Source organism: Dipodomys ordii, unplaced genomic scaffold, assembly GCF_000151885.1.
Source record: "Dipodomys ordii isolate 6190 unplaced genomic scaffold, Dord_2.0 Scaffold62, whole genome shotgun sequence".
Taxonomy (NCBI): Eukaryota; Metazoa; Chordata; class Mammalia; order Rodentia; family Heteromyidae; genus Dipodomys; species Dipodomys ordii.
Genome location: NW_012267278.1, coordinates 3,770,441 through 3,796,570, shown reverse-complemented (window position 1 = coordinate 3,796,570; position 26,130 = coordinate 3,770,441). Strand labels below are relative to the sequence as shown.

The 26,130-nt window shown below is 38.3% G+C and overlaps 1 protein-coding gene across 2 annotated transcripts in view; it reads right to left on the bottom strand.

Moving 5' to 3' along the window:
- The window catches only part of Atg5 (autophagy related 5), a 75,825-nt gene that overhangs the window by 33,826 nt on the left and 15,869 nt on the right, over positions 1-26,130 (bottom strand). For both annotated transcript variants that reach the window (XM_013022439.1, XM_013022440.1), the window contains 2 exons: positions 18,046-18,124; positions 6,402-6,564 (listed from right to left, as the gene is read on the bottom strand). In XM_013022439.1, the coding sequence (XP_012877893.1) occupies positions 6,402-6,564; positions 18,046-18,124 (242 nt within the window). The remainder of the gene's footprint in view (positions 1-6,401; positions 6,565-18,045; positions 18,125-26,130) is intronic.

The following is a 26,130-nucleotide window of genomic DNA, read 5'->3' as shown; positions in this document are numbered from 1 at the left end:
TTTTTTTTTTCATATTCTGATTTGACAATGTACTTTCTCTTTTCCTATATCCTGTTTTAAAGCAACTTACTGGCTCACCCAGAATCCAAGAATATATTATTTTAACAAAGTAACATTTTACACTCAAAATTGTAATCAGAATTAACTCTCTCTAGCAAGTAAGCAGCTCCAAGATTTCAGTATTAGAAATTATTTTGATTATTAGAAATAATCAAAAATTGGGATTTTTGAGCCAGGCATAGTGGCCATGCCTGTAAACTCAGCAAATAGAAGACAGAGGAAAGGAGATATGAAGTTCAAAGACTGTCTTAAAAAGTCTTTAAAAATAAAAGTAGGGCTGAGAATGTAACTTAGTGGTTAGAGTACTTCACTAGCATGCATGAAGCCCTGGGTTAGATTCTTCAGTACTACAGAAAAAGCCAGAAGTGGAGCTGTGGCCCAAGTGGTAGAGTGCTAGAGAAGCTCAGGGACAGTACCTAAAGCCATGAATTCAAGCCACAGGACTAGCATGTGCACAGGTATACACACGCATGTGCGCGCACGCGCACGCACACATGCACACACACACACACATCAAATATCTATTTTTCAGACAAGTTCAAGAAGAGTTCTTATGCCTCCTACTGACAGTTTTACTCCATAAAGCTATTATTTAATAAGTTTTTTATTGTGAAAATACCAGACAGAGGGTTACAATTACATGAGCAAGTTAATGAGTACATTTCTTATCAAGGATTGTTGCCTCCTCCTGTTTTTCCCCTACCATCCCTGCCCTCCTCTCCATAACTATACTCCCCTAACCCCCCCAAAAAGTTATAAAGTTAATTTTTAAACATAGCATCTTGTAATCTCATTGTTGCAATGGGTTCACCTGTATCCCTATTTAAACAATTTGGTTTTTTCCTTTGCCCTCCCCAAATTTTACTAACATCAAATACAGTGAAAACAAGGGTTATACCATAGGGGAGGGACATACAAAGCAACAAAAAAAATCATCTTATAAATACATTAGAAACAATAGCAAGAAAGAAAACACCCCTTGTGTCCTAGGCCCAAAGAAATATGGGTCCCATCATTTCCCTTATTTGCAATAACTAGTATATGTCTGAGACAAGCAGAAAAGGTCAGATAAGATGATGTTAGGCGAAATGAACCTCAAGATAAGGACACAGTGGTTTTTTCTTCCTTGCTATTGTTCCTAATGTATTCATAAAGTGATATTTTTTGTTGCTTTGTATGTCCCTCCCCCACGGTAAAGCTATTATTATATAAGGAGTCTCCTATAATACATACAACTAGACTAGCTGGCACTGTAAAAAAAAATCATAGTAATGGTAGCTTTAAGATAATCATACAGTGGGTGCTGATGGCTCACGCCTATAATCCTAGCTACTCAGGAGAATGAGACCTAAGGATCGTGTCTAACTTTTGACTAAATCTATGTAGTTTTGAAATTCTTACGTTTTCTGTAATACATACTCAGCAATACACCGGTAATCATTAAACTCCACATCTCTGCTTCCTAATAGCTGCCATTTTTTGCTTAGCTTCTCAGAAACATTCAATAACTAGCTTTTCATTCTAATTTTGTCTTTAATCTTAGCATTTTATTTATATCATTTTTGTTATAGTTCTGGCCAAATTATATATTATACTTCTCCATACATAATACATTCGCTGGTCCTTCCTCCTCCTCTTATTATATCAGAAACGTCGCAAGAATCAAGCACTACAAAAACAATACAAGGAGCCAGGCGCTGGTGGCTCATGCTTGTAATCCTAGCTACTCAGGAGGCTGAGATCTGTGAATCCCAGTTCAAAGCCAGCCTAGGCAGGACCATAAGACTCTCATCTCCAATAAACTACTCAGAAAAACCAAAAGTGGTGATGTGGCTCAAGTGGTAGAGTAGCCTTGAGCTAAAGAGCTGAGGGACAACTTTCAAGCCCAGAATTCAAGTACCATGATCAACAAAATAAATAAATAAAAAGATACACATACAGGCAGTAGCTACACTGTTTGTGTGTTGGCAATTTTTATATAATATTACAGTTATTTCTGGCAAGTTACTAACTATAATCTACCTAAATCCTCCTCAAAAAGAAGGGGGAGGGAAAGAAACTAATGGTAATTATTCATCACGAAATAAATTTGAAAAAAATAAACTAATCATCAGGTGAACATTGGTGGATCATATCTGAAATCCTAGCTACTCAGGAGGATGAGATCTAAGGATAGCAGTTTGAAGGCAGCCCTAGCAGAAAAGTCCATGAATCTTTTATCTCCAGTTAATCAGCAAAAAGCCTGAAGTGGAGATGTGGTTATTGTGCCAGCTTGAGCAAAAAAGCTAAGCAAGAGAGGAAGGTCCTGAATTCAATTTGTTTTTCTCCCTTGCCCTCCCCCAATTTTACCAACATCAAATACAGTGAAAACAGGGGTTATACCATAGGGAAGGGACATACAAAGCAACAACAACCAAAAAAAATCACATGGTACCTTTTTTAAGTGTGTGTCATCACTGTTTACCAGTGCTTGAACTTAAGTCCTATGAGAGATTTTATGTCCTGTGGATTAATAAAGGTAGTCCATAGAACAGTAAATGAGAGGTCCAGCCCTCTATCTCAGAATACCTATGCTTCTATAAACCAATAATGAAATAAAAGAAGTGTAATGACAATATACTTGTCTAGCATACAAGCCTGAAAAGGGCTGGGGCACCTACATTTATCTATTACCTATCAAACCTATCTGTTTTCTAAATATTTTGAATTGTTACACATAATCACTATTTCCCCTTAGAAAGCTTGAAGTGGCAATACTGGCACCTCATGTAATCATAGAACTCTGAAGGTAGAGGCAGAAGGGTAATGAGTTCAAGGTCACGGTCAGAGACCCTATCTCAAAAATAAAATGACATGGCATTAAAATTAAAAATTTAATTCTAGGAAGTGGTGCTGTGGCTCAAGCGCTAGAGTGTTTGCCTTGAGCTAAAGAGCACATGGACAGTGCCCAAGCCCAAAGTTCAAGCCCCACCACCGACCCCCCCCCAAAAAAATTGGACTTACATTGAGCTGAGAAGGTGGCTCAGTGGCAGAGCGCTTGCCTTGCATGCATGAGGCCCTAGGTTCGATTCCTCATACCACATAAGCAGAATAACAACAACAAAAAAAGCTGGAAGTGGCACTGTGGCTCAAGTGGTAGAGTGCTAGCCTTGAGCTGAAGAGCTGAGGGACAGCCCCCAGACCCAGAGTTCAGGCCCCACGACTGGACCCAAAAAAAATTTTTTTAATTTAATTTTAATTAAACTAATATCCACTAAAAATAATGGAAGCTTTTAACATATTTAACAGTCAAGCTTTGCCTTTACTTGCAAGAACATGGAACTTAAGATTTTTTTGTATTTTGTTAAAAATATGTACTCATGAATATAGGGATAAGTCATTAAGTTAAAATAAGTCAGGTTAAAAAATTTCTTTTAAGGGGCTAGGAAGGTGGCTCAGTGGTAGAGTGCTTGCCTTGCATGCATGAGGCCCTGGGTTCGATTCCTCAGCACCCACATAAGCAAAAAGAAAAAAGACGGATGTGAAGCTGTGGCTCAAGTGGTAGAGTGCTAGCCTTGAGCTGAAGAGCTGAGGGACAGCACCCAGGCCCAGAGTTCAGGCCCCACAACTGGACCCCCAAAAAAATTAAAAAAAATTTTCTCTTAAGGATTTCCTCAATTTTCTAACTCATTTTAAAAAATGACATTAAGTAGAAAATAGCCTGCATAATTAGTGACAACTACCTCAGAAATAAAAATGCTACTTTCTTTCTTGTGGCTATTTTACAGAGAGGCTGTATATTTTTATATCTGAAATGAAAGCCCACAACAAATCCTGAAAGGCACGGTCTATCTTAAATGAGTTTTCCTGGTTTCATAAGCTTTTCTTATTTCACCTCCAGAGAGCTTCTGAAATTAAAATTAGCATATGAAAGTATTCAAAACTTGTTGAAGTTTCTGTTTACTTGTTATAGTATACAGGTGCAATACAGAGTAAAATCAAATTACCATCTGTTTTGTCTTGATTATTGCAAATTATTAATTCTACTACAAAAAGGTGAAGTTATCTTTGACTTTACAACTAAGAAATTCTTATTCATAAATTCAAACAATTCCACAACTATTATAGCATTTTTAAACTATTTTAAGTTATTCTTAATGTTTTCTGGTGACATAAGAACTACAATAAAGGAACTGATATCTATTATTTTTAACTAAGACCAACACTATCTATTGAAGATAATTAATATGAAAATAAAGTACTACATTAATGTGAAACTAAGCCGTGCACTGGTGGCTTAAATTTATAATCCTAGGTGCTCCTTAGGCTGAGATCTGAGGATCAAGGTTGGAAGCCAGCCAGGACAGGATAGTCCTTGAAACTTTTATCTCCAGTTAAATATCAGAAAGCCAGAAGTGGAGCTATGGCTCAAGTTGTAGAGCACTGACCAATCTTTGAGTTCAAGCCCCAGGAGTGGCACAAAAAAAGAAAAGAGGGGGAGAGAGAAGAAGAGAAAGGAAGAGAGAAAGGGTGAAAAGGAAGAGAGGAAAGGGTGAGGGGGAAAAAGGGAGAGGGAAGAGAAGGAATGGGAAGGAGAGGAGGAAGAAAGGAATGTTTTATTTTGTTTTATTTCTTTTTTAATTTTTATTTTTTGAGTCCGGTCGTAGGGCCTGAACTCTGGGCCTGGGCGCTGTCCCTCAGCTCTTCAGCTCAAGGCTAGCACTCTACCACTTGAGCCACAGTGCCACTTCTGGCTTTTTTGCTTATGTGGTGCTGAGGAATCCAACCCAGGGCCTCATGCATGCAAGGCAAGCACTCTACCACTGAGCCACCTTCCCAGACCAGAAATGTTTTGGTGATACCAGCCTAAGGGCCTGGGCACTGTCTCTTCTTATGGTTAAGCCTCACACTCTACCACTAAAGTCACAGCTCTACTTCCTGCTTTTTGCTGGTTAATCAGAACTAATAGCCTCATATACTTTCCTACCATGGTTGGCTTCCTCAGATCTCAGCCTCCTAAACAGCTATTACAGGTGTGAGCCACTAGCACCCGGCCTTTTTTTCCCTTTTTTTGGCCAGTCCTGGGGCTTGAACTCAGGGCCTGGGCACTGTCCCTGAGCTGCTTTTGCTCAAGGCTAACACTTGAGCTACAGTACCACTTCCAGCTTTTTCTGTGTATGAGCTACTGAGAATTGAACCCAGGGCTTCATGCATGTGAGGGAAGCACTGTACCAATGAGCCACATTCCCAGCCCCTAATTATTTATTTTATAAAATGACAACTGAAACAAGCAACACAATTACATATTTTGCTGTCTGCAAATGACATGAATAAAATAACATCTACATAATGGACCAACAGAGACTAAGATGTAATATGATGCAACAATGACCACTAACACATGTTGTATGTAAGGTTACTGGACCTAAGAGCAATAAAGTTGTATTAAATGTAAATATTTATACTAAATATAGCAATGGAAATTTGAACCATACAGCTGGGGAAGCTACACACAAAGTTTATGCTGTTTTAAGTACTAGGTTAAAAAATTAGAAAATAGGGGCTGGGAAGGTAGCTCAGGGGTAGAGCGCTTGCCTGACATGTATGAGGCCCTGGGTTCGATTCCTCTACACCATGTAAGCAAAAAGAAAAAAGCCGGAAGTTGCGCTGTGGCTCAAGTGGTAGAGTGCTAGCCTTGAGCTCAAGAGCTGAGGGACAGTGCCCAGGTCCAGAGTTCAGGCCCCATGACTGGACCCCCCCCCCCGCAAAAAAAAATTAGAAAATGCACTGAAGGACATGTGTGTGTGTGAATGATAATAAAAAAGTACCTAGTGTACAAATTTGGTCATGGAGGATAGATTTAACTTGTGACATTTTTCTATTTTTTGTTGTTGTTGGTGGTGATGGGGCTTGAATTCTGGGGCTGGGCACTGTCCCCGTGCTCTTCAGTTCAAGAAAAGCCCTTTATCACTACGGCCAAAGTGCCACTTCCAGTTTTCTGGTGGTTTATTGGAGATAAGCGTTTCATGGACTTTCCTGCGTGGACTGGCTTTAAATCATGTTCCTACTTGTATTGTCAAAACTCATAGAACTCACACACTGTGTAGACCATGCTAATGACAATTTGCCTTGTGAAGGTTAAAATGTGTTTGTGACTTTGTACAACTACTTAAAAATATTTTAAAAAGAAATACAGGAGGAAAAAAAAAACATGATCCTCAGATCTCAGCCTCCTGAGTAGCTAGGATTACAGGCGTGAGACACTGGCGCCCAGCTTGCCATCTATTTTTAAATGTGTAAATTACTTAGTTTTATCATATTTTATAAAATAGCATTCTTAGTTTATACAGTATATTAGTTACCATTTTGTAGTCCCATCCAAAGCTGCTTGTGATCTTTTTTCTGCATTTCATTAATTACTTGACTTTTATGCTTTAAAGCATCAGCTTCTTTCATACAAGACATAAAATGAGCTTCAATTGCATCTTTAGATGGACAGTGCAGAAGGTCCTTTTCTGGAAAACTCTATCAAAGGAAAAACATATGTTAAAACAAGTATACACATTATAAAATTAGCTGCTCCAATATTTGTAGCAAACCATCTTTTACTATAACCTTTATTTTAATTAACTTAAAAATCATGCAGGGCACCAGTGGTTCACACCTGTAATTCTAGCTACTCAGAAGGCTTAGATCTGAGGATCGTGGTTTGAAGCCATCCTGGGCAGAAAAGTCCCTGTGACACTCCTATCTCCAATAAACTACTCAAAAAAGCCAGAAGGGATGCTGTGGCTCAAGTGGTAGAGCACTAGCCTTGAGCACAGAGAGGCTCAGGGACAGTCCCCAGGTCCTGAGTTCAAACCCCAGGACCAGCAAAAGAAAGAAAGAAAAAAGAAATTAGTACCTATTTGGCACAATTTGTACTTTTCCCAAATTATACTTATCTATACTTGTAAAAACATAGATAATGAAGGGAAATTGTTTTTAAAATAGTTTTTCAATTGATCATGCCAAGGGGATTGTTTGTTTTCATAGAGACAGGATACTGGTTTAATTTTCATCTTGATAAAGGATCTCACTATATAGCCCAGTCTGGATTTGGAACTCACTGGGTTGGCCTTGTAGTCATAAATCCCCCTTCTTAGCCTACAAAATAATAGAGATACAGGCATGCACCACCATAACCTGCCATTCCCAAGTGTTTAAAGGGATATGGAATGGAACTCTCTCTCACCCACTAGTGGTGGGAATGTAAAAAGATACAAATTCTTTGGAACTACAACCTACAATATGCCACAGTATCTTAAGCTAGGTTTTTAATCTTTAAAATAAATAAATAAATAAAGTGGCGAAGAATGGGGCTTAGTAGTAAAGTGCTTGCCTAGCATGCATGAAGCCCTAGGTTCAAATTCCTCAGAACCACATAAACAGAAAAGACTGGAAGTGGTGCTGTGGCTCAAGTGGTAGAGTACTAGCCTTGAGCCAAAAGAATCTTAGAGACAGTGCACAGGCCCTGAATTCAAGCCCCAGGATTGGCAAATATAAAAATAAATAAATAAAAATAAATGAAATCCTATGCCTAAAGGCTTACACAATACTGTTCCCAATTGTTTTTACTTGTAACAATATGACAGGAAATAGGGGCTGGGAAGGTGGCTCAGTGGTAGAGCGTTTGCCTTGCATGCTCAAGGCCCTGGATTTAATTCCTCAGCACCACATAAGCAAAAAGAAAAAAGCCGGAAGTGGCGCTGTGGCCCAAGTGGTAGAGCACTAGCCTTAAGCTGAAGAGCTGAGGGATAGCACTCAGGCCCAGAGTTCAGGCCCCACGACTGGACCCCCAAAAAAAGACAGGAAATAAAAGTGGACAGAGCACAAAATTTAATTTCTGTTAATGTATATTCTTTGATTATGAACAGTTTATTATTCAATGATACTCTAAAACATAGTTTTTCAGCTGGACTGAAGGATAGTTCAAACTTCAGTACCACAAAAATTCAAAACTAACTTAATCAAAAAGAACTAAGTTTGTTTATGACTTCATTCACAATAGTACATGTATATTAGCCTATATTCAATGCATTAGTATTGTAATTATTTCTATTTAAGTTAATTGATCTTCCATTTCAAATCTGCATGTCAATCTCTAAAGGTACATATTCACTGTATTATTATTTGGAATACAACATTAATAATTTCCAGAAAATGTTAACTTTGGTATAATTTATAATGTGGCTTTCAATTATAAAACAGTTAATTTTGTCAATAAAAAGTCTTAAGTTGAGAATATACTTCAGTGGTAGACCACTTGCCTATCATGCATGAAGCCCTATATTCAACCCCTGGTCTGCAAAGAATAAAAAATAATGTCACCGGGCATCAGTGGCTAATGCCTATAATCCTAGCTACTCAGGAGGAGATCTGAGGACTGCCGTTCAAAGCCAGCCTGGGCAGGAAAGCCCAGGAAATCCTCATCTCCAATTAACTAGCAGAAAACTAGAAGTAGCACTATGGCTCAAAGTGGTAGAGCATAGCCTTAAGCTGAAGAGTTAAGAGACAGGGCCCAGGTCCAGAGTTCAAGCCCTAGGAGTGACTAGAGAGAGAGAGAGAGAGAGAGAGAGAGAGAGAGAGAGAGAGAGAGAGAGAGACAGATAGAACACCTGCTCCATTGTTTAGTAAGCAAGGCCCTCGTATTATGCTGAAGAAAAGGGGGAAGGGAGGGAGAAGTAAATGAAAATTAATGTCTAAAATAGCCTTTCATATAGTATACAGTTCTCCATGTTGATTATACAGTTTTGTTATAAATGATTAGCTGCACATAGGAATATTTTGTATCTCAAAGTAAGTTACGTTTTTGGATAATTTGAATTATTTACCTTTTCAAGTATTGTTTTAATTCCTTAAAACTTTGTATGACAAAAGGAGTTGATTTCTCAAAACAGTGGCTGCAAAAGACTGAAGAGAAACTTTTCTTTAGCCTCATAGAAATGTGTTCAGCCTAAGTTACTTAGGCAAGTAGCCCATGTAACCACCAATTGCTTTGCTGTTTTCCCACCTTTTCACTGTAGATTCTTAAGCTTACAAATCTGATTCCTACAATGAACATCTGACAATTATAAATGAGCAGCTTTATAGCAAGGTAAGTCTTGAGAGAGTACAGATAAGATAATAGGATGACCCCAGTACTGCTGCGGTGGTGGTATGTGCAGATAGCTGTGTACCCCTAAGCTTCAACAGAATGCCTATACCTAGTGACATGAACTCAGGAGAAGGTGAGAGGGCAAAAACAGAAGAAAAAAAAAGAGATATGCCTTGTGCAGCCAAAACAAAGCAGTTGAATTAATTGTGGCAAAGAAAGTGACAGATATCTCAGCTAAAACCCCTCTTTCCGTGAGTAAGTGGAGGTAGGAGTACAAAGTCCTTTTTTTTTAAGCTTCAAAATGAAATTACAAACAAATCCTTGATTCATCACACTTTTAATCCTCCTTTCTACTGTGCATTAGCCATTGTTTATAAATGCCTTTCTTTTCAACCCAAACAAATTCTCTTGAGTTTGACACTCAGTTTACTATCTTCCATTAATCTAAATCAGATGCATTACAAACTAATCCTAATTTCACTTTTACAAAAGTAATTGGAAAGAATCCATTAAGTTCAATATTATTATTAAAAGTGTCATTTAACATTAGAGATAATTGGCCACCATTAAACATTTTATGTTTACAAGAAAGCAAAAACAAGAAAGTGGGAACATTCATCCTCTACTGTATCCACCATATTGCAAACTCAAAGAACTCATGGCAACAGAAAAAAAAAATGTGTTTTTCAACTCATGTATACAGAATCTAGCAACAGAGCCAGGTGCCAATGGTTCATGTCTATAATCGTAGACACTCAAGAGGCTAAGTTCTGATGAACACAGTTCAAAATCATACTGAACACTAAAGTCAATGAGATTCTTCTACCTCCAGCAAAAAGCCAAAAGTGGAGGTATGGGTGTGGTTTGAGTGGGAAAGTGAAAGCCTTAAACAAAAAACCTAATTCAAGCTCCATAACTGGCACAAAAAAGTAAGTAAGTAACGAAGGAAGGAAGGAAGGAAAAGATAAAAGCCTGGTACCTATGGCTCCTGCCAGTAATCCTAGCTACTCAGGAGGCTGAGATCTGAGGATCAGGGTTCAAAGCCAGCCTTCAAACCCTTCAAAGCCAGGGTTCAAAGTCCATGAGACACTTATCTAAAATTAACTCTCAAAAAGTTTATTTGTAACTGAAGTGGTAGATCTAGTGCTAGACTTGAGCAAAAAATCCTCAGGGACATCACCCAGGCCCAACACTCAAGCCCCAGGAACACACACATGAACAAACACACACTTACACACACTAACATATGATCAAACATTCGGTAGTTGGGAATTCACAGAAATGTTGTTTTATTAGTCACCTCCAATAGTAGATTTAACATTCCAGCAAGGGAATCTTCTCTCCAAGGACTAGTTGCATATTTATGAAAGCATTCAAGGGACATACAGACTATCAACAACCAAAAAGAAACATATGTGATCTAGCCCTGTCATATACCAAGTGATTTTCAGACAGAGGGCCACCCCTGATTACACAGAAAAAAATAAAGCCATAATCTAAAGTCTTCATTTGAAAACAATTCTAAAAACATTTCCCAATATTATATAAGTATGTGTATACATATGGGAAGGACTGGATTTAAGTATTTCTTCCAAAGTGTAATATTCTCAATAAGAAAGACTATATTATGAAGCTAGGGATATAGCTCAAGTGGTTGCCTAACATGTGCCAAAGCCTAGGGTTCAATCCCTAATAACCAATAAATTAGATAGAAAAGACACATATGCATAGAGGAATATAATAGAAATTAATTAAACCAATGCTAAAATCAGTGAACCAAAAATTAACATTTCTTGGTTTCCTTCCATTTCTTAATTCTACCAAGCTACAAAATGTAAAGTTACCTAAATCAGTTCTTTTTATTTACTATTATAATCTATAGGATATGTCTCATCCTGTTTTCTAAATCCCAAATGCTATATCTTTGAAACCCAGATCGATTCCCCTCCCTTTCCAGGATTGTATCATTAGCTAGTTCTCTTGTTTCCCATCAGTTTCAAACTTAAAATTGATATCCAAAACTAAAACCAAACCCCTTCCCTCTTCTTCACCTAAAACCTCATATTGACATTCAACGTTTAAGCTCACCAAGGCCTTTGACCCTAGTCAATCCTCTGCAACTCTTCTATCTCCATTTCAATTGTTTTTTTTCAAGGTTAACAGTGTATGTCTAAAGCACATGCCAAATATCTAACAACTCAGTATATTCCATAGAGCACTCATCCACAAGTTCTTGTGTTACCAAACCTTGCTATGTTCCTTTTTCTTGAAGCCACTTTCACCTCTTCCAAAGCCATTCTTTAAATATTGCTATTTTTAAAGTTTATAGTCTAGAACTTCTTCACTTTTTCATCCCATATTCTCATATAAAGTTACCCATATGAAGTTACCTACAACATAGATTAATGATTTTCTCTTGACAAGATATTTGCCATAACTCTCAGCCCTGAACAAATCTGTAATTCTCTTAGGCATGTAAAGCTCAATAAATTCAAAAACTGAACCAATGATCCATACCCTTCTCCTTCCCTTCTACATCTAATTCAACTCGGTTGCTTTATACCTTAAACAGATCTGGAATTCATTTCTAGTGGCCCTCTCCTTGTACAAACCCTCTCCTATACATCTACTAATGGTTTCTGAAAATCTCTGTAACTGGCACCAATGCCCATAGTCTTCTCCTTAATTAGTATTTTGCATGTGGAAGCTCTGCCTACCCCACTTTCTCCTTGACTATCACCCAAACACACACACAGCTGGTACCAAAGTTCTCAGTTTCAGTATAACTTCTACAAACAGTTCCTTTGGGAAGTTTTCCATTTGTCCATCAAGTCAGAGTTAAGTTCACAATGGCCCCAAACTTGAACTTATAAAAACCTCTGTCAGTATTATAAATCTTGTTGGCATATCTATCCACAGGAATCAATACTCAGAAGTTTACAAGCAAGGCAGAGACCCTAACTTGGTCTTGCCCGTCTTAATAAATTTATCTCATTCACATAAAATAAAGCAGGAATTTCAAGAAAACAGTTGACTTTTGATAGAGTAACTGTCAGCCCAATCAAGTTATGGAACAATACAACCACCACCACCAATTCTTCCTCCTCCCATCACCAAGTTATTCACTTTGTGCCCTTTGCAATCAGCTCCCTAGTTCCTACCCCAACCAATTACTGATGATTTGTAGCATCAGATATTAGTTCAGTCTGTGCTAAATCTCATATAAATAGAAACATGGATTCTTGTATAATCTATCATCTTACACTTGGCATAATGTCTGAGATTCATGTTATTTGCACGTATCAGTAATTAGTTCCCTTCTATTGACAAGTTGTATGATGCTGAATGAAAATATCACTATCTGTTTATCCAAAAATCTGTTAATACATATTGGGATTGTTTCCAGGTTTTAACTATTACTAATAAAGCTGCAGTGAACAATGGTGTTTAAGTTTCTTTAGACATATGTTATCTTTCTGGATTACACAGATGGAAAACAAAATGTTGGGCTAGAGCCAGTGGCTCACACCTAATATCCTAACTATTTCAGGAAGCTCAAGATCAAGGTTTGCCACCAGCCCAGGGAAGACAAAAGCGACATGTAGAACTGTGGTTCAAATGGTAGAATGCCAGCCTTGAACATAAAAGCTAAGGACAAAGCCCAGGACCTGAGTTCAGCCCCAGTGCTGCCTTCTTCTCTCCAAAAAGTAATGTTGGACCATAGTTGGAATGAATGTTTAACGATTCAAAAAGTTCAAAATTATCTTTCAAAGAGACGGTATAATTGTAAACTCCCATCAGCAATATTAACAGCTGTGGTTCCCTGTCCTCAAACAGTTCTGTCAGTCTTTTTAGTCATGCCAGTGAATATAAAATATTATCTCACTTATAGTTTAATTTACATTTCCTTGGAAACTTGAAATGTTAAGTAACTTGAAATGTTATATCTTTTCATATGGTTATTGGTAATTTATACAGGGTCTTCTGCAAATTTTCTATTCATGTACTTTTTTTCTTCTCCCTTTTTTTTCTTTTTTGTGCCAAAACCTGGGCTTGAACCCAAGGCCTAGGTACTGTTGTTGAGTGTTTTTACTCAAGGCTGGCATTTGAGCCACAGCTTTACTTCCTGCTTATTGATAATTAACTAGAGATAAGAGTCTCACAGTTCCCTGCTTGAGCTACATTTGAACTGCAACTCTCAGGATTATCACAAGAACCTGACAAGAATGAATCTTTTATAGTAACTACTTACCATTTTCTATATTTTATAGCACTCTATCATTGTCTTTTGACTTTTGCCACCAACTTACAGTGTTCCCTGAATCCCTGGTAAGTCATTTTTCTTTAGCAACTTTAAAATTTTTCTCCTTGTAATTTATCAGCACTTTAATTACATATCTAGATGTGGTTTTCTAAATTCTCAAACAAAATGATTGAATATTTAATAATTTAGTAATTAAATTTATCCTGCTTAAGATAGGAGAAGTCTCCTTTTGCTGAACACTGCATTAAAGAATTATTCCAGTCTCATTATAGGCTCATGCCTGTAATCCTAACTACTCAGTAAGCTAAGATATGAGAACATGGTTCAAAGCTAGCCTGAGAAGGAAAGTCCATAAGACTCATCTCCAATTAGTTACCAAAAAAGCCTGAAGCAGAACTGTGGTTCAAGTGGTAGAGTGCTAGCTGTGATTGAGCAAGCAAGTTCAGGGATAGAGTTCAGGCCCTGAGTTCAAGCAAAAGTGTATATTTATTATGTGTATATACAGGAATATATTTACATGTACACACACACACACACACACACACACACACACACACACACTGCCAAACTAGTACTCATTGTTAAAAAAAAAAAAAAACCTCAGAAATTTACATTTAGCCAGGTGCTAGTGGGTCACCCCTATGATCCTGGCTTCCTGGGAAGCTGAGAATTGTGGTTCAAAACAGCCTAGCAGAAAAATCTGAGACTCATTCTATCTACAATTAACCAGCAAAAAGCCAAAAGTATCTCAGAGTGCTGGCTCTCAGCAAAAAAGCCAAGGGAGAGAGAGGGGCTGAGTTCAAGACCCAGCACCAACACTGTAAAATAATAAATAAATTCAGTGGTAAAATGTATGCCTATGAGCTCAATACCCTGAGATAAGTACTCCCAATTTTTTTCAAAAATACTTTTTATAAGAAAAGGTACAATTTCAGTGATTTTCATTGTAGTTGCAAGGTATAACCATTATCACTTATCTAATTTGATAACATTTTCACTATCCATCACAAGAAGAAATGAAGAAATGCTAGGCACATTAGCATAAGCAGCTTCCTGTGCTGGGAATGTGGCTTAGTGGTAGAGTGCTTGACTAGCATGCATGCATGAAGCCCTGGGTTCCATTCCTCAGTACCACATAAACAGAAAAAGATGGAAGTGGCACTGTGGCTCAAGTTGTAGAGTGATAGCCTTGAGCAAAAGAAGCTCAGAGACAGTGCCTGGGCCTGAGTTCAAGCCTGGGACTGGTTAAGAAAAAAAAAAAAAAAGACAGCAGCATAAGCAGCTTCCTGTGCTGATCTTCCTCCAGTCCCTAAAAACCACAAATGTGCCATGTACGGATTTGCATATTCCAAATATCTAATAGAAATGAACTATACAATATGTAATTTAGTGAATCTTCCTTCACTCACTTTACACGTATTCAAGTCGGTAACCTCTATCAGTAATTCATTGCTTTTCATGAAAGAAATGTATCATGGAGTTCCATTGTATGACATATATTTCATTGACCTACTTATCAACTGATGGACATTTGGTCTATTTCTACTTTCTGCCCACTATGAATAACAACTATTAGCATATAGGGACAAGGTTTGGTGTGAACTTGTTTTCAAATCTATTGGGTATATTACTAAGTAGAACTAATGGATCACAGGCTAAATCAATATTTAATCACTTGAGGACATGCCACAAGGGTTGAAGTTGCATATTACCATCAGTACTTTGTTAAGGTTCTAATTAGAACACACCCTCTCTCCAACTTGTTATTATCCATACTTTGATATAATCAACCTAGTAGGTGTAAAGGAATTACTCATTATTGTCTTCTTAAAAAAATTTCCTTAATGACTAATTGTGCTTAGCAATTACAATTACTCCAGATATCTACATGGCAAGTAGATAGGACTATTACAGCTATCACACTCAGCCCTATATATCTTCTTTAGGGAAACATCTATTCAAACCCTTTGGCCATTTTTCAGTTTGCTTATTAGGCTTTGTTTTTTTAATTAGTAGAGGGTTTACTCTGTTGTTTTTTGGCAGTACTGGTGTTTGAACTCAAGGCCTCATGTTTGCTAGACAGACACTACAACTGAGCCATACCTCTTGCCCTGGAAGATTTGTTGTTTTCTTTTTTTTGTTTTTGTTTTTTTGGGTCCGGTCGTGGGGCCTGAACTCTGGGCCTGGGCGCTGTCCCTCAGCTCTTCAACTCAAGGCTAGCACTCTACCACTTGAGCCACAGCGCCACTTCTGGCTTTTTTCTTATGTGGTGCTGAGGAATTGAACCAAGGGCCTCGAGCATACAAGGCAAGTGCTCTACCACTGAGCCACCTTCCCAGCTCCAAAGATTTGTTTTGGTTTTTTTGGGGGGTCCAGTCGTGGGGCCTGAACTCTGGGCCTGGGTGCTGTCCCTCAGCTCTTCAGCTCAAGGCTAGCGCTCTACCACTTGAGCCATAGCGCCACTTCCAGCTTTTTTCTTTTTGCTTATGTGGGTGCTGAGGAATCGAACCCAGGGCCTCAGGCATGCAAGGCAAGCGCTCTACCACTGAGCCACCTTTCCAGCCCAGATTTGTTTTTTTTTTTAAGTGTATCCTAGTCCCATATTAGACATATGATTTGCAGAGCTGAAGATGTGGCACAAGTGGCAGAGCCAAATTATTTTGAAGTACATATACGTTATAATAATTTTTAAACACAGTATGTTTAACTCTAATAAAAATGCTTATGCATTTTAAGTCTAAGTCATTCTAACCAAAATTTAGAAAGAAACTGAAAGGCAGGTCAGTGGCTCACACTTGTAATCCTGTAATCTACTCAGTAATATAACCAAGAGAACTGAAAACACATTCACACCAAGCCTTGTACCTGTATGCTAATAGTTGCTATTTATAGTGGGCAGAAAATAGAAAAAGCCCAAATGTCCATCAGCTGATGAGTGGATAAGTGGTGCCAGTGGATACTGGTTCAAATCTAGCCCCAGCAGAAAAGTCCAGGAGACTCTGTCTTCAACTAACCAGAAAAGGCAGAGCTGAAAATGTGATTGAGCACCAACTGAGGAAGCAAGCCAAGCCAAGTATGAGGTTCTAGTTCAAACCCTAGTACCACCAAAAGAAAAAGAAACTGATAAGCATTTTATAGACAAATCCTAGTGGAAGCCTAGGAACTAAAAGAATAGCAAAGGAGCCAGGCACTGGTAGCACATGCCTGTAATCCTAGCTACTCAGGAGGCTGAGATTTGAAGATGGTGGTTTGAACCCAGCCCAAGCAGGAAAGTCTGAGATTCTTATTTCCAATAAACTACTCAGAAAAAGGCAGAAGAGGTCTGTGGCTCAAGATGTAGAGTGCTAGCTTTGAACAAAAAAAGCTCAGAGACAAGAGCCCAAGCCTCAACTTCAAGCCCCATGACTGACCAAAAAAAAAAAAAACAAAAAAAAATCAAAGGAAAAAGTAGTAAGTAACTGTGCTTTAAAAAAAAAAAAAGGGGGGGCTGGGAAGTGGCTCAGTGGTAGAGCGCTTGCCTTGCACACATGAGGCTGTGGGTTCGATTCCTCAGCACCAAATAAGCAGAAAAAAAAAGCCAGAAGTGGCGCTGTGGCTCAAGTGGTAGAGCACTAGCCATGAGCTGAAGAGCTGAGGGACAGCTTCCAGGCCCAGAGTTCAGGCCCACAACTAGACCAAAAAAAAAAAAAAAAGATTCCACTCTTAGACTTGGAAAAAAATATAGTAAGTGAAGCAAGCCAGATTCAAAGAAGCCCAGGCTGCATGTTTTACTTCATTTGTAATAACTAGATATGTCTATAGAACTACAAGTTAATCCAATGCATAGTAAAAGACAATTACATTTGGACATGATTAATTAAACAGCACTCTAAGCATTCACACACTGAAAACAAAGAAAGATATTCTTAGGATAGCTATGTACATATGACCATATAAAATGATGATTATCAAAATGAACTCCAAGAAATGGAAACAAGAGGTTTTCTTTTATACTGCTTGCAGTTATTTTTTTTCTTTTTTCTCCTTAGGTCTATTTCCTGGTATCACTGTTTTTTTATTTCTGTACCCTTTGTCTTGTATAAGTTTATCTGATTTGGCGGGACAAAGGGTGAATCAAATTAACAGTGATACTCATTATACACTGTTGGAAATGAACTTTACAACTTCGGTGAGAAAGGGAGGAAAAGTGGGAGAAAATGAGGGAGAGGTTAACACTGTTTAAAAAGGGCTCAGCACCAGTGGCTCATGCCTGTAAACCTAGCTACTCAGGAGGCTGATCTGAGGATCATGGTTCACAGCCAGCCCAGGCAGAAAAATCTGTGAGATTCTGATCTCCAATAAACCACTCAGAAAACCAGAAGTGGGCTGTGGCTCAAGTGGTAAAGCACCAGCCTTGAGCTGAAGAGCTGAGGAACAGTGCCCAGGCCCAGAGTTCAAGCCCCATGACCGACAAAAAAAAAGAAAGAAAGAAAGAAATGTACTCATTTCCTTGTGTAACTGTAACCCCTCTGGTATATCACCTTTATAATAAAGTTTAAATTTTTAAAAAAAAATTTCCACTCTCTTACTGACCACAAGTGGGACAGGTAGAAATACAATACTGTACCTTAAAATGTACTGTGATATTCCAAGGAAGAGCTGAATTTGATGCAAGAAGATCAAATAGCAAACCAATTGGATAGTGCCTAAAAATGAAAGAGTATATTCTGAGAATAGATCTAAATAATTTTTAACTAAAACAAATTTCTAGTACATATTTTAACACAAACGACCCAGATACATTTTAGATTGTAGCTACATTCCTAGACTAATTTTATAAACTTTAAAGGCATTAGGTATTTTTTCATCTACCCATTTCATTTCCCACAGAAATATGTGGTAAGAGTACAGTAAGCCACTCATTATCAATTGTTATTACAATCTGTTACATAAAATTACCATCCCAGTATTTATGATGGGCAAATGTTCTTGTTTTTCAGCCCAGACCAGGACTCAACTCATTATCTGAAGCATTATGCTCAATGGCAGGTGTCATATACCTCAGCCAACAAGCCCAGCCCAGGACAATTGTTTTTTAAAGTTTATTTATAAGTTTTAACCAACTTAAAACTTTATAAAATCCTAAACTAAGTACCTGAAAAGCATACAAAACACCTACAAATCTGTGGTTACTACTAATAACATTACAGCATGTAAATTTCCAATCTTTTATCTATGCGAACATCTAAATACAGATTCAGAGTTTAACTTTTACAACTTGCTCTTCTCACATAATACAATGTTGCATTTTTTTCCCAAAGCACTATTCTAACTTGTTTAAACTAAGTTTTGGACTTCCCAAAAGAAAATGTTTCCTAAAATAGCCATTACAGTGAATCAAATTACTTAGTAATAAACAAATATGTGAATAATAAATAAAAGTCTAGAAGGTTTCAAGGGATGAACAATTTTTACATCAGCCTGTTAAAGAACTGAGGTATCTTAACCAATGAGTCAAAATTAAATACTTCCAACAGAGGCAAATAAAATGAGGACTGTTAGATGCAGTCTGGTTTCTACCTATGCAATTTTAAGTCATTCTGCAAAACCTGAAAATATGTCTCATAAGTTACTCTTATCTGGAGTTAAATATTAATTATAAGGGGATAAGGGAGGAATGGCTTAGTGGTAAAATACTTGTCTGCAATGTATAGTGCCTCAGGATTAGTCTGCAAGATGGCCACTGCCTCTACCCTGCCCAAAAAAGCTAATATTGTTTACCTCTCTATAATTGTGAAAAGCTCACTGGTTACCATAGATCATATGTTTATTTAGAATGCATTTATGATAAGTGCCCTGATGATTAAAAAACTGAGTGTTATCTTTTTTTTTTTTGGGGTCCTGTCGTGGGGCCTGAACTCTGGGCCTGGGCGCTGTCCCTCAGCTCTTCAGCTCAAGGCTAGTGCTCTACCACTTGAGCCACAGCGCCACTTCTGGCTTTTTTCTTTTTTGCTTATGTGGTGCTGAGGAATCGAACCCAGGGCCTTGAGCATGCAAGGCAAGCGCTCTACCACTGAGCCACCTTCCCAGCCCCTGAGTGTTATCTTAACAACAATCTTTAAACTGCTGTATTTGAAAGTAACTAGCACTAATCCTTCATAAATAGAAAAATTTAAAGAAAACTTGGGAACCTGGAAAAATCTGGCCTTAGTCAAGTCTTAAATACCCTAAAATAGCCGGGTGCTGGTGGCTCACGCCTGTAATCCTAGCTACTCAAGAGGCTGAGATCTGAGGATCTCGGTTCAAAGCCAGCCTTGGCAGGAGAGACCGTGAGACTCCTATCTCCAATAAACCACCAGAAAACTGGAAGTGGCACTGTAGCTCAAGTGGTAGAGCGCTCGCCTTGAGCTGAAGAGCTGAGGGACAGCGCCCAAGCCCAGAATTCAAGCCCCACAGCCAACAAAAAAAAAAAAAAAAGAGAAAGAAAGAAATTAAATACCCCAAAATATTATACCATAGACAAGTTACAGATTCTATCCAATTCTGATCCTTCTCTCAAAACTATAAGGGCTGTGGGTGTGGCTTAGTGGGAGACCTCTTATCTGTAGTGTGTGAACACTGGATTTAATACCATAGAAGATGCCAGGTAGTGAAAACAGGCCCGCGTGCACACGCACATGTGTGCACACATCCACACACACACACACACACACAAAGTTCTAAGTAGACTCAAATTTCAAAAATATTGCTGTCTATGGCTTTCCAATTCTTCAACAGCACTACAAAAAATTACATAAAACAACTTTATGCAAGTTACACAGGTAATATCACCTGAGATCATAGAAAAATAACTAGCATTCCAGTTTTTTGGGCATTCCCTATCATTCACAAAGGTACTATAAACTAATTCTAACCAACTCAAACATCCTATCTTAAAAGCAATTGATGTCAAGGGAGAAAAAAGTCAAACAGCTTTAAAAAGAATTATGTGGATTGAAATACAAGTTAAATGTAAGATCTACATTCAATTATTCCTTAACTTACATATCAAAAATGTGCAAGGGCATATCATTTTGTTATACCACACCCTTTGTCATAACATCAAATGAAGAATAAAGTACACAGACAAGCTGCCAAATGGATAATAAATGGATGTCAAATACATAAACACATGAATAAAGAGCTACAGAATGGTTTGCATATAGTACATAAATAAAAATCAGGCTGGGAATGTAGCTTAGTAGAATGTTTGCCTAGCATGCATGATGCCCTGGGTTAGTTTCTTCAGAACCACATCAACAGAAAAAGCGGGAAATGGTGCTGTGGCTCAAGTGGTAGAGTGCTAGCCTTGAGCAAAAGAAGCTCAGGGACAGTGCCCAGGCCCTGAGTTCAGGCCCCTGGATTGGCAAGAGTGGGGGTGGGGGGAGGATTGGGGAGTTGGTGCTGGTGGCTCTCATCTGTAATCTTAACTACTTAAAAAGCTGAGTTCTGAGAATCACAGTTCAAAGCCAGCCTGGGCAGGAAAATCTGTTAGACTCTCGTCTCCTATTAACCACCAAAGAAACAGGAGTATGGCTCAAAGTAGTAGGGTGCCTACCATGAGCAAAAAGAGCTCAGGGACGGAGCCCAAGCTTGGAGTTCAAGCCCTACAACCAACAACAACAACAAAAAAGCACAGAGGATATCGCTCATGCAAGGCTCCAGACTAAGTAAGGGAAAAAAAAAACTAAACAAAACAGACTTATGGTATCTAGATGTCAGGAAGATGATATAATAATGTACTCTGCTATTTCCCTCTCTGTAAGTATTGCATCATCTTTCAAGAAAGTGCAAAATAAAAATGCAGAAAGGTGTTTCACAATGATTAGCCAAATTATTAAACAAATAACTGAAAGCAATGGCAGTACTCTCAGTTTTAATAACTGGTGAAACATGATCACTGGAGTAGAATCTCAAGACTGTCTTAGATGATATCCTAGATAAATTTAAAACTCAAGAAGACAACATCAGCATAAAACAAGGAGAATATGGTATTTTTATAAACTTAAATCATTTAACAGATAAAACTTCACTGCATATTTTGTAATCAGACCATTTTACTAAAAGGATAGATGACATTATTCATTGTCTTTTGTTTTTTGTACAGCCTAATTACTTCAGGTCAATTGTACACAAAAATACCTGGAAGGAATATGATGATGGTGAAGTGTGGAAAGTGTATTAGAGTCATCATTCTAACTAGTGTTCACTGACATTAAAAATACAGTATTTTTAAAATTTCTCAAACTAGGAATATAGCTCAGGTAAAGCACTTAGGCAAGTGCTAAAATCAGAGTCTGGATTTTATCACCAGCACCACAATAAGAAAATGATTTGTTTTCTTCAAAAGCCACTAAATGGTATTAAATAAATAAATTTCTAACAAAATGGCTACAGATTATACCTTTATTCTAACTTTTCCTGTGTTCTTCTTTGTCCTACTGGTGATCATGCCAAGTACATTGTAGGCAAGGCTCTACCACTAAGCTATATCCCCAAGTCTACAAAGGTTGATGCAAAAACTAATCTGCTCCAAGACTGTTCCCTTCTGATGAAACTATTAATATTCATGGGCATCTATGAAACAGAACCATCAAAACTCAAAGACACTGAACTTGTCATATACAATTTACATAAAGGATTTACAAAAAGAATTTCAAATGTACTCATTTGCACAACTCCTTTAAACAGGAGGCTCCTAACACAATACAGAAACCACTTAAGTCAAAACTACAAGTAAATCATAGTGTAGCCATTTGGCTACAACTCCTTAAATTCACCCTAAATTTAATAGAAAATTATGTGATAAATGTATGAACTTGAAATATATCCCAGAAGAGAAAACTACTAGCTAAAAGTTCAATCTACTGTCCTATAACCTATTACATAAGAATATATAGTAAGGTCTATTTTCCTATTTTATTCTTCTTGCCATTTTTAAGCACTATAAGAATCAATTCTCAAAATGAATGTATCTTTTGATGTACAGTTCTTTGTCCATTGGTCATTGCTAATATGGAAACAACACAGTAACTTAACAGAAAAAACTAGGGCTGAGGATGAATGAAGCTCAGTGGCAGAAAACTTGCCTAGTAAATATAGCTCTGTTTGGAAGCTATTTACCAATAGTAGTACACTTTCTTAAAGACTTTTCTATTCTAACTGGGACAAATATTTTTAAAAGCAATTAGAGCATTAGAGAGAACACACAAAATTTAGATTAAAAAAAAACTATCAGCAGGTATGGTAGAAACAGGCCTGAAATCAAATCTGAATCATATTTATTTGAGCAAGAGCTTGTACTTGAGTCTGTTTTCTAAACAAAAGCCAAGTGTGGATAAATATATTCCATTTTATGAAATAAGTATTGCTCAATTCTGAAAATGAAAATGGAGCCAATTTAATAAATTGACTTAAACCAGAGAGGGAGGGAAGAAAGAAGGAAAGTAGACAGGCCAAGGGAGCAAGGGACTCATTTAGGTTCATTTATCCATTTGGTGAAAAAATCTTACTGAATACCTTTCATTTGCTATTGCTTAATAGCCTGCTCAAGCATCCTACATGTTTAAATGATTTAAGACTAACACAAGAAAAGAAGTATGACCTTGACAGTGTTAGCTAGAGCCTATTGAGTCTGAGGGCACACAACCCTGAATTTTACATGCATTAACTCACATAATCCTTGAAACACACTGATGGAAGCACAGGCCTTTATTATCATCTCCATGTAACAGACACAAAGGCAAATACCTTGCTCAGTGACTATATATCTAGTAAGTGATACAGAGCAGGGATTTTTACAGTGATGTGTCAAGTATATATGAAGTGTCTACACAGTGGTATAGCAACCATATGAAGGTAGAGATTAACACTTTTGCTAAAGGAAATCACAAAAGCGGTGACCCATTAGAAAAAATAAATTAGGAAAAAAAAGATGAATAAATTAGTAATGTGAGGGACAAAAAGCATCCTGGAAAGAACAATCTTTACCAGAAAATGCAGCAGGACAGAACAATTTTCTAAATCTTTTTTTCTTGTTTGTCCACCATGGGGTTTGAACTCAGAGCCTGAGTGCTGTCCCTTAGCTTTTTTGCTCAAGGCTAGAGTTCTACCACTTGAGGTATAGCTCCACTTCTGGATTTTTAGCAGTTAGAAATGAGTCTCAGGGATTTTCTAACCTGAGCTGGCTTTGAACCATAATTTTTAGATTCCAGCCTCCTGAGTAGCTAGGATTATAGATGTGAGCCACCAGTGGCTGGCCCCAAATCACTTTTCTGGCAGTCGTGGGGCTTGAACTCTGGGCCTGGGCACTGTCCCTCAGCTCTTCAAGCTCAAGGTGAGCACTCTACCACTTGAATCACAGCGCCACTTCTGGTTTTCTGGTGGATAACTGGAGATAAGAATCTCAGGACTATATTGCCATGCAGGCTCTGAACCATGATCCACATAACTCAGCCTCCTGAATAGCTAGGATTACAGGCATGAGCCTCCAGCACCTGGCACCAAATCACTTTTACAGCCAATATTATACCAATACCAAATCACACAGTCCAATATTTAAAAAAAAAACACAATCTCTCTCATAAAATAAGACAAAGACATAAAGATCTCAACAGATTTTTAATTACTCAATAATATATTAGTAAATTAAATCCAATGATAAGTTTTCCATTTGAAATTTTTTTTGAGGGTAGTGGGGCTTGAACTCTGGGCCTGGGGCACTATCCCTCAGCTCTTCAGCTCAAGGCAAGTGCTCTACCACTTGAGCCACAGCGCCACTTCCCGTTTTCCGCCCAGGCTGGCTTTGAACCTCAATCCTCAGATCTCAGCCTCCTGAGTAGCTAGGATTACACGTGTGAGCAATGGGGGCCTGGTTTCCATTTAGATTTAATAAGTCCATGGCTAAACCTAAGCAAGATGGTTCAAAATCAAAAATCATGGCTATAGCATTTGTTGAGCATGTATTCTACCACATGCTCAACAAGTCTGATGACCTGAGTTCAAACTTCAGCACCCTCCACCCCCAAAAAGTCACAAATGAAAGCCAAATAGCTACAAGCTCAAGAAAACCCACATGATATTAGTTTAAATATTTCTCATCCAAAAACCTGAAATGATCCAAAATCCTTCACTTAATTGAGTACCAACAGGACACCATGAGGAAAACCCTATAGCTCATCCTATATAATAGGCCATGGTCAAAATGCAGGTGTGCTGGGGCTAGTTCCATGTAGCTTCAGTAGCAGGGTTCATGTTAAACATGCATGATGCCCTGTATTCAATCCCTAGCAACACATATGTGTGCATGTGAGCGTGCACACACACATACACATACAATTCATGTACACTAAATATAAGAACATATAATTACCCTTATAGTATGTATATAGAGTGGATATGAAATATAAATCAACTTTGTGTTTACACTTCCAAATCTGAAACTTGAAGCACTTCTAGTCAAGTATTTCAGATAAAGACACTAATCTGTAATTAAGCCCACAAAAAAAAACAAATTCAGGGGCTGGGAAGGTGGCTCAGTGGTAGAGCACTTGCCTTTCATGCTTGAGGCCCTGGGTTCAATTCCTCAGCACCACATAAGAAAAAAAGCCAGAAGTGGCACTGTGGCTCAAACGGGAGAGCACTAGCCTTGAGCTGAAGAGCTGAGGGACAGAGCCAGGCCCAGAGTTCAGGCCCACGACTGGACCCCCAAAAAAACAAAAAACAAACCAAAAAAATGCACAAAACCAAATTCATTTCACCCCTCTACTTGATTTTTAAAAAAAAGGAAAACCTACCTAAGAGCATCAATACGTTCTCAGGGCTGAAAAGGTGGCTCAGTAGCAGAGTGCTTGCCTTGCATGCATGAAGCCCTGGGTTCGATTTCTCAGCACCACATAAGCAGAAAAGGCTGGAAGTGGGGCTGAGGCTCTAGTAGTAGAGCACTAGTCTACAGTTGAAGAGCTGAGGGACAGCACCCAGGCCGAGTTCAGGCCCCAGGACCGACAAAAAAAAAAAAAGTAGACGTTCTCAAGTAGAGAATAATGCAAAACACCTACTCCTATTATTCTTATTCAACATAATACTGTAAGTTCTAAATTACATCTATTTGCAGATGTCATGAATGCCTACATAGAAAATCGTAAGCAAGAGCTGGGCATGATGCTGTGACCTGTTATGTCAGAACTCAGGGACTGAAGTAGACAAACCAAAGATTTGAAGCTACTTTGGCCACAAGGCAAAATCTTACCAGGGGTAGGGGGGATGTGGGGGTTGCAGGAAGCCTAGTGCCTATGGTTCATGCATGTAATACTAACTATTCAGAAGGTTGAGAGCTGAGGACTGTGTTTCAAATCCAGACTTAGTAGTATTTTAGGAAAGTCCATGAGGTGAAGGCTGCATCCAGGTACCTAAAATAACCTACAATGTATAGGGTAGTCCCACAACAAAGAATTATCAAATTCAAAATGTCGGGCTGGGAAGGTGGCTCAGTGGTAGAGAGCTTGCCTTGCATGCCTGAGGCCCTGGGTTCGATTCCTCAGCACCACATAAGCCAGAAAGAAAAAAGCCAGAAGTGGCGCTGTGGCTCAAGTGGTAGAGCGCTAGCCTTAAGCTGAAGAGCTGAGGGACAGCACGTAGGCCCAGAGTTCAGGCCCCACGAACTGGACCAAAAAAA